We start from the raw sequence: 8,403 nt of genomic DNA, 5'->3' as shown, positions 1-8,403 counted from the left end.
CTTCAACCGCGCCTACGACCCCGCTAAAGACCAGTTCGCCGTGGAGTTTGTCATTGGTGAGACCCCCCCCCCCCACACACACACACTATCCACCACCTTGTCCAGTCAATCAACTTGGGACAAATGATCAGTGATGTCAAAGTACAATGACTGCTACAGTATGTATATGTTTCAATGTAACACTTTCAGAGAATTTAGCCAATTAAGTGGTTTGTCAGCTCAAATGTACAGTCATTTCAGAAACAGAACACTTCTCTGTTCATTGGAAAAAGACAAAACAAAAGCAGGCCTATACTTTTTTTCTAACAAAGTTTGTTGCTAATTAAATGGAAAACCAAAGGTTTCTATGCACATCTATAGCATGTCTGAATACTCAGTTCTCTTGGACTGCTCCCGGCTTTACACATATTCTATCTAGTCCAACTCCAAGTGTTCCAACGTAGATGCTCATGATTGGTTAAATCAGGGATGTTCAACCAATGGCTTTTTGGTGTGTCCACCCCACTATTCAGAAAAAGCAGTTCCCACTTCCTTATTCTCTGTGATTCCTGTGCTGGTATTTAAGGACTTGAACGTGATGCCAGTGTATTACAACGCACGTGAACCACATCCTTGCGGCCTGGACCCTTACTTCCAGAAATGCAGCCTGTCAGAATCCTGAGTGAAATGCCCTCCTCATCACTTTCTCCCTCAGAGACTTCCTTCCCTATGATTTCTTGACTTCCTCTTTATCGGAGTCCTGACATGTTTGTTTTGTTGTGCTGAGGTTAAGATTTTTTGCTTTTCCTTTTTATTGGGTGTTTTAATCTTTGTGATGCATATGCACCAGAACTCGACTGGCGCCAAAAGTCATCTTGGGGTTGACAGAATTTCAAATCTACAGTGAGAGATCACACTGTTGTACAGTATGTGCTTTAAGCGTCCAGAATTGCTCAAATACACAAGCTCAAAATGTACTCCTCTTCCAATCCACTAGGTGGCAGTCCTCAGGCCAGCAAGGGCACATACATCCCTGTGTTCCCTAACGAGGAGCGTAATAAGTCATGGAAGGGCCGCATTGTGGACTCCACTGATAACCTCCTCACTTTGGGCATCACCCCCACACCAGACACCATTGTGGGAAAGTACCGTCTGTATGTTGCCGTGCAGACGCCTTATGGCATCAGGAGGACTAGAAGGGACCCAAACCTGGATATCTACGTGCTCTTCAATCCATGGGCCAAAGGTTGGACATTATGTGTCATTTTATATCTGCCTAAACAGTTTTTTTTTATTCCAAAATGGTTGTCTGTGCAGTTTGTACTTTTGTCCAGCCACTTGGCCCTTTGCGCAATACGTCATGATGCTAATTGGGAAATAATTATATTCAAAAACCATTAGTAATACACACAAATTAAGTGTTTTAATTAAAGTTAGTCAAAGTGTGTGTGTGTGTGTGTGTGTGTGTGTGTGTGTGTGTTTGTGTGCGTGCGTTTACCCCAGAGGATACTGTGTATCTGGAGGATGATGCCGAGCGAGAGGAGAGCGTGATGAATGACGTGGGAATCATTTACCATGGAGCCTATGATGACATTTCTGAAAGACACTGGAACTTTGGCCAGGTACCAATTCACTGACCTCCTTTTAGACTGACAAGCAGCTGCAGCATGTTTCTGTATCAAAACTGATCCAACTTGCTCTTTGACACTCAGACAACAGCTCATTTTGATATGGACCCTGCCATATCAAGGCTGGATCTGAATCCAAATATGAAATATGAATTCTGTTTTCTGTACCAGTAGTACTGCAATAGACTACTGTACGTGTACGAAAGGTTCTGTGTTGTAGCAGCATCTTCTTGATATAGACGTTAGATTCTGCTCCTCATCTCTTCACTCACTTCAGACACTGAAAATCTTGTTCAGCCAATTAATGATAATAATAAATAACACACACGCAAATCCGTCTTAATGTAACATGCTGATTCCTTAGTGCAACACCTAACCGGGTCTGTGTAGACAGACACTAATTACATGAACAATGTCGGCAGGTTCAAGCACACCTGGCTCCATCGGAAACTAACAAGCGTCCAGAGAGACTTTTGTGCACATAGTCTATTATGAATAATACAATTATTTGTATACAGTAGTATCAGCTACATATAACACTCTGTCTGGCCCCAGGTCCAGAAAATATCACATATAATATTACATTTTGGCTCTTCTATTTCCACTGTTAAGTGTCCAGGCCCTGGTGTTGAATGCTGTGGAAGTTCACAGTGATTACTCAGTCAGGACCTGCTCTTAACAAACTTTTCCTGGCTACTGTGTCTGGATTTGAGCCACTGTATGACACAACTTTCCACACAAGGCAATCGGGCTGCTATTATGGGGATGATGTGTGGCCAACCATCTACATTTTCTCCCCCTAAAGAATTCCAGGCAGCAGTCCAGCTACAACTAATGGGAGTTGGCTTAGCAGGGTGTCTTTTGACCAAAGCCCAGATGGTAGATACATGACAGTGTATTTGTACCATTGTGTAACATATACCAGACAGTGAATACAATCTTCATAGGAATATAATACATGTCTGAGAGAGAATGAAATCATTGAACCTACTCTGTACTATACCTCTTCCCCATCAATGCAAATAACCACAAGCACCAGTGACAAAAGCCAGCTATACATCTTTTCCCACGAAACTATAAATCACCAGAAAACCGAACAATTTCAAAGACTGATCTGGTGCCTCGGTATGTTTTAAAAACAGACATGTATTTATGCATTTGGGAGTGTAAATAGCATTTTAACTCTATGAGGACAAGACAAAAGTGACTTTTAAGGCAATTTATGGTCCTGGCGACAAATGTTGCTTGACAAAAAATATTGTTGTCCATAGATTTGTCATCCTGTGCCAGACACACATTTTTTTTTAAACGAAAGTTGTGTGGACAGAATAAAAAAAGCCTGTATACAGGTACCTACTAGTAAGTAACCCCTCCATAACCTCTCTCATGTCCTGGGCTGGTGTGTTCTCTGTCACTGCAGTTTGAGTTTGGCGTCCTGGACGCCTGCCTGTATATCATGGATAAAGGGGCGCTCCCAATCACCAACCGCGGGGACCCAATCAAGATCTCCAGGAAGGCGTCTGCCATGGTGAGAATGGGGCTGCGTGGTCTTCTGAAAGGACTCCTCCAGGAGAGCAATGAACACCTGTTTTTAGATAAGAGCAACAGGAGCTTTAGCTCTTCAGCCAGTATTAGCTCATCTCATCCAATACCAATACAGTTACATTTCACCTCAGCTTACCACTCAACTGCATCTCTGTGTGTTTCTGGTCAGTTGAACTGCCGGGATGACGATGGGGTGCTGGTGGGCAACTGGAGTGGGGACTACATGTATGGTGTGGCGCCCACCTCCTGGACTGGCAGTGTGGAGATCCTCCTCAACTATGGAAATGGGGGCGTGCCTGTCTGCTATGCCCAGTGCTGGGTGTATGCCGCCGCCTTCAACAGCTGTAAGAGAGACGTGTCCTGTTATGTTGAAACACCTCATTTTCTGATCCTAATTCTATCTTGTCTGGTCTGCTCCGGAGCTTGTCTTACCTAGTTTTGATCTACAGTACTGTAGTACTGTCTAGATGGGATCTGATCCTGTCTGGTCTAAGACAAGACAAGTCTAAGTCTAGTCTTGTCCTGATCTTGCCTTGTCTATGTCTGATCCTGATCATCTCTAGTCTGTTCCTGATCATCTCTAGTCTGTTCCTGATCATATCTAGTCTGTTCCTATCTAGTCTGTTCCTGATCATCTCTAGTCTGTTCCTGATCATCTCTAGTCTGTTCCTGATCATATCTAGTCTGTTCCTGATCATGTGTGGTCTAGTCCTGATCCTGTCTCGTCTCGTTTCAGTCCTACGCTGCCTGGGGATTCCTGCCAGGGTGGTGACAAACTTCTTCTCTGCCCATGACAACGATGGCAACCTGAAGATGGACATCATCCTGGATGAGAATGGGAAAGTGGACCGGGAGCGCACCAAGGATTCCATCTGGTAAGCTGGAGGGGCATTACCCCTCATTTCACATCGTCACCACAGTCCTGTGGCCATTTTATTTGGAGGAAATTACCAAAATATGCCGATATTGTCACATAATAACTTCAAAGGCCACTATCATCTACACTCCATACCAGCTTGCCCTGTGATCCTGAATGTGTATATGTTTGTGTGTGTGTGTGTGTGTGTGTGTGTGTGTGTGTGTGTGTGTGTGTGTGTGTGTGTGTGTGTGTGTTCAGGAACTACCACTGCTGGAATGAGTGCTACATGACACGTCCTGACCTCCCTGATGGCTTTGGGGGTTGGCAGGTGGTGGACGCTACACCTCAGGAAACTAGTGATGGTAACACACACACTCACATACACAAACACAACACACAGAGAGATGCACACATTATTACCCAGATGAATAATCCCAAAATTCTTATTTTCTTTCTTTGCAACTAACTTCATAGATTTGCAATAAATATGATTATTATCATATGACACTTGCCCTCATTACTGTATGTGTGTGTTATTATGTGATCCACAGGCATGTACAGGTGTGGTCCTGCATCAGTCCACGCCATCAAACACGGCATGATCTGCTACCCATTTGATTCCCCATTTGTGTTTGCAGAGGTAAGAAAACAACAATGCCATAATATCAATATCAGTTTGAAATATTCTTATATACGTTTTAAAATAAGCTTTATTCAAGCCACATGGATTGGTCTTAGCTATTAGTATGACCAATGTTACTATGGATCTGGTCCTGAGATTCTGAACCTCTACCACTGATAATTCTCAGAGTAAACTGTGTTCCTTAGGTGAACAGTGATGTGGTGTTCTACCAGCGAAACCGTGATGGAACATTGGTTCCGGTGCGAAAGAACACAAAGCATGTTGGTCGCCTTATTCTGACTAAAGCTATGGGTACCAACGGGCGCCGTGAAATCACTGAGTCTTACAAGTTCCCCGAGGGTAAGACCACCATGATCACAAAGACTGACGGGGTTATGGCTAAAAACCTGCAGCCTGTCACCTGCATCTACTGTATATTGTGTTCTAAAAGGTCAAATGAACTTGATAAATGGCAGACAAGACAGTTTTGTCTTGTGATGAGTGGTCTGGTGTATACTGTACCACTCTTAGATTAGTACTTGCAGTGTGACTTGGTATTTGCTTGCTGCATGGTTCCAGTCGCATTGTCATACCCCATGTTGTTAGTTTGTTTAAGAATGCTCTCACATTTTGAACACACCTTGCATTTATGTTTCAGCCAAAGTTGTCTGACTTCATGTGCTCTGTTATGCCCTCTGGTGTACATTTCTGGTAATGCACGGCACTGCTGTGTAGCCTTCTGCTGACCTCTGTTCTCCTGCAGGCAGCGCTGAAGAGCGGACCGTGCTAGAAAAGGCGGAGTTGTACGGCTGTCAGCGGCAACGTGTGGATCCTCCACCGGCTGATGTGGAGCTGATTTTACCCGCGCTCGAGGTGAGAGTCGGGGACGACTTTGCGCTGACTGTGGAGCTGAGGAACCACAGTGGGGAGCAGCGCACTCTTGATCTCTATGTCAGCGGTTCCGTGGTGTACTACACTGGTGTACCCAGCACCGAGGTCATCTTCAAGAGACCCACTCTCACTGCGGAACCACAAAGTGGTGAGACTTGAGTGTGTCTGTGTGTGTGTGTGTTTCAGTAGTGAGTCCTTACACGTGTCTCTGTGTATAAACCGTGTAAAGTCCGTTGTTTATTGCAGTTAAGAACGAGATGTGCGTATGTCTGTATTAAGCTCTGCCTGGTGTACTTTTCAGTGGCGAGGGAGGTGATTGCGGTCCGCGCTGACGAGTACATGACGAATCTGGTGGAACAGGCCAACCTGCACTTCATCGTCACTGGCAAGTCCAAAGAGACAGGCCAGATTGCCACAGCAATGCTCACCGTTGCTATGCGCAAACCCAAACTCACAGTGAAGGTGTGCAAAGGAGCTCTCCCTCATTCCTTCCTCATCAATAAGAATTAATCGGTTACTGCACATGTCCTCTTGCATTCATCACAATCCGTTCATCTCTCTCTACCCTTCCACTTGTTCCTTTTCATTCCTCTTTGACTCCATTTATCACTCTATTTTTCACCCCTGTACTACTAAGTATATTTACCCTCTCTTGCTCTCTCCTGTAGGTATCGGGCAGTCCGAGAGTGAGGGAGGAGATGTTTGTGACTGTGGAGTTCAACAACACCTTTAAGTTTGACCTGAAGGATGTAGACGTGCGTGTGGAGGGGCCTGGAGTGATGACGCCGCACCGCAAGCTCCAGAGGTGGGACACACACACACACACACACACACACACCCACACACCCACACACCCACACACACACACACACACACACACACACACACACACACACACACACAGAGGACCTTATTTATCAATCGGATGTAGAGAATGCAGTACAAATCTGAGCACAGAAATAATCTTACAACATTATATTCTCAGTCTTAGTCACAAGACACCATGTTTAGTACTTCAAAGAAACGGTAGCCTCATTTACATGGTCACTTTTAATCTGATTACAAACGGAATAATGGCTCAGTCGGAATAAAAATGCCTCATGTAAACACCTCAACTGATCGGATTCAGCTCGATCCGCCTATACATTTCCAATCAGACAATCAGATCACCAAGAGAGGTGGTGTACTCCTTTCTGATCATCTGATCGATTGACAAATCCACCCATGTGAACAGGTACTGTGATGGATGGAGTACATTTCTTCTTTCTATGCAGGTGTTCCCTACGTGGTAATTAATGCACAGTGAATACAACTAGGTAACTAGTTACAACTAAGCAATACAACTAGGTGCTTCTAAGTGATTAAATGCTTATAATGTAAACAGATTAAACGGCAATCGGTTTATTTCAGTGTTCATGTAAACAGTTTGGTGGAAATCTTTAATCAGATTAATTTCAATTTGATTGAAGAAAAAGGAAACCGTCCATATAAACGTGGCTACTGTTACAGGCAGAAATGAACACACAATTTGACAGATTTGATGTGTTTTGATAGATTGATTGCACCTGGTACCACCATGTCATGGACCCAGAGCTTCTCACCCTGGAGGGTAGGAGCAACCAAGCTGGTGGCCAGCCTGGACTGTGCTGCTCTCAGACAGGTACACGAGTACACAGAAATAACACACAGGCACACTCAGAACATACAAGAAGACAGAGAACATACTCCTACACACACACACACACACACACACACACACACACGCACTCAGAACACACAAGAACTCAGAGAACATACTCCTACACACACACACACACACATTCAGCACCCGTGTTCTCTTTTGGTGTTTGTAATATTTATTATTTATTAATATTTATTATTATACTACAGTAGCTTGAATGTTTGTCCTCATTTGTATTGTAAGTCACTTTGAGTAAAACCATCATCATAAATAAATGTTCATGCGCACACACACACATTCACACAAACGTAATAATAATATAAATAATACCCTATTATCCACAATTCTGTTGTTTATACAGGTGTCTGGGGAGGCTGATGTCACCATCCTGGATTAAAGAGGAAAAAGTGGAAAAGAGAGCCAGAAAAAGAGAAAGTTAGTGGGAGATGAGAAAGGCAGAGAAGAGAGGCTTTAGCTCCTGTCTATTCTAACGAAGGTATAGAAGACATTTAACCTGACTCACCAGAAAAGTATATGTGATGAGTAGATCACTGGGCCTTCCTTTTTGTATGTATCCTATTAAATCCCAAATCACATATTGTGCTATAAAGCCAACATATAAATATGTAGACCTACAGGTTGACGTGATAGCACTCTGTATGCGATGATTGAGACTCCTTCTTTATGGTCGACGTGATAGCACTCTGTATGCGATGATTGAGACTCCTTCTTTATGGTCGACGTGATAGCACTCTGTATGCGATGATTGAGACTCCTTCTTTGTTTCTGCTTTCACTCTCCTTGACTGAGTGCACACTTCAGCCATTCAATAAAGCCAAAATTGATAAATCAGACATAAGCCTTCATTTTTCTGTGTTTGAGTGTTTCCCATCTGTGTCAGTTGTACACACCTTCAACATTTAGCAGATGTGAGATTTTTCAGACGGATCCAGAAATTCAGGGTCACTTGGCCTCCGGCCTCGTGGCTATGGCCGAACAACACCCATGGGAATATCCATTAATAATCCTTCTCTCATCCATGCTATTGCTTAACTATACAGCTCTTCACAGTGCTGCAGAGTTTCATTCATATGACTTGGCCTTCCCAAATGCCAGTTAAATCCCTATAATAATTGCAAACATATCATATATATAAAGAGGGTGAGGCCTAACATCAAGTCTGTAGTAAGATTATGAT

At 43.6% G+C, this 8,403-nt stretch overlaps 1 protein-coding gene across 2 annotated transcripts in view; it reads left to right on the top strand.

Annotated features, from left to right (window-relative positions):
* f13a1b (coagulation factor XIII, A1 polypeptide b) overlaps positions 1–8,058 on the top strand; it is a 12,543-nt gene extending 4,485 nt beyond the window's left edge. For both annotated transcript variants that reach the window (XM_062516741.1, XM_062516742.1), the window contains exons 3-16: positions 1–56; positions 977–1,225; positions 1,483–1,601; positions 3,028–3,135; positions 3,322–3,496; positions 3,889–4,027; positions 4,270–4,373; positions 4,563–4,651; positions 4,840–4,993; positions 5,397–5,672; positions 5,826–5,986; positions 6,193–6,329; positions 7,079–7,184; positions 7,567–8,058. The exon at positions 1–56 is cut by the window's left edge and continues 133 nt beyond it. In XM_062516741.1, coding sequence (XP_062372725.1) covers positions 1–56; positions 977–1,225; positions 1,483–1,601; positions 3,028–3,135; positions 3,322–3,496; positions 3,889–4,027; positions 4,270–4,373; positions 4,563–4,651; positions 4,840–4,993; positions 5,397–5,672; positions 5,826–5,986; positions 6,193–6,329; positions 7,079–7,184; positions 7,567–7,602 — 1,909 coding nt within the window. In that variant the 3' untranslated portion in view covers positions 7,603–8,058. The remainder of the gene's footprint in view (positions 57–976; positions 1,226–1,482; positions 1,602–3,027; positions 3,136–3,321; positions 3,497–3,888; positions 4,028–4,269; positions 4,374–4,562; positions 4,652–4,839; positions 4,994–5,396; positions 5,673–5,825; positions 5,987–6,192; positions 6,330–7,078; positions 7,185–7,566) is intronic.
* Positions 8,059–8,403: the final 345 nt, after the last annotated feature.

Source organism: Sardina pilchardus, chromosome 16, assembly GCF_963854185.1.
Source record: "Sardina pilchardus chromosome 16, fSarPil1.1, whole genome shotgun sequence".
Lineage (NCBI taxonomy): Eukaryota > Metazoa > Chordata > Actinopteri > Clupeiformes > Clupeidae > Sardina > Sardina pilchardus.
The sequence above is the reverse complement of the archived record's forward strand: the minus strand, read 5'-3'. Positions and strand labels throughout refer to the sequence as shown.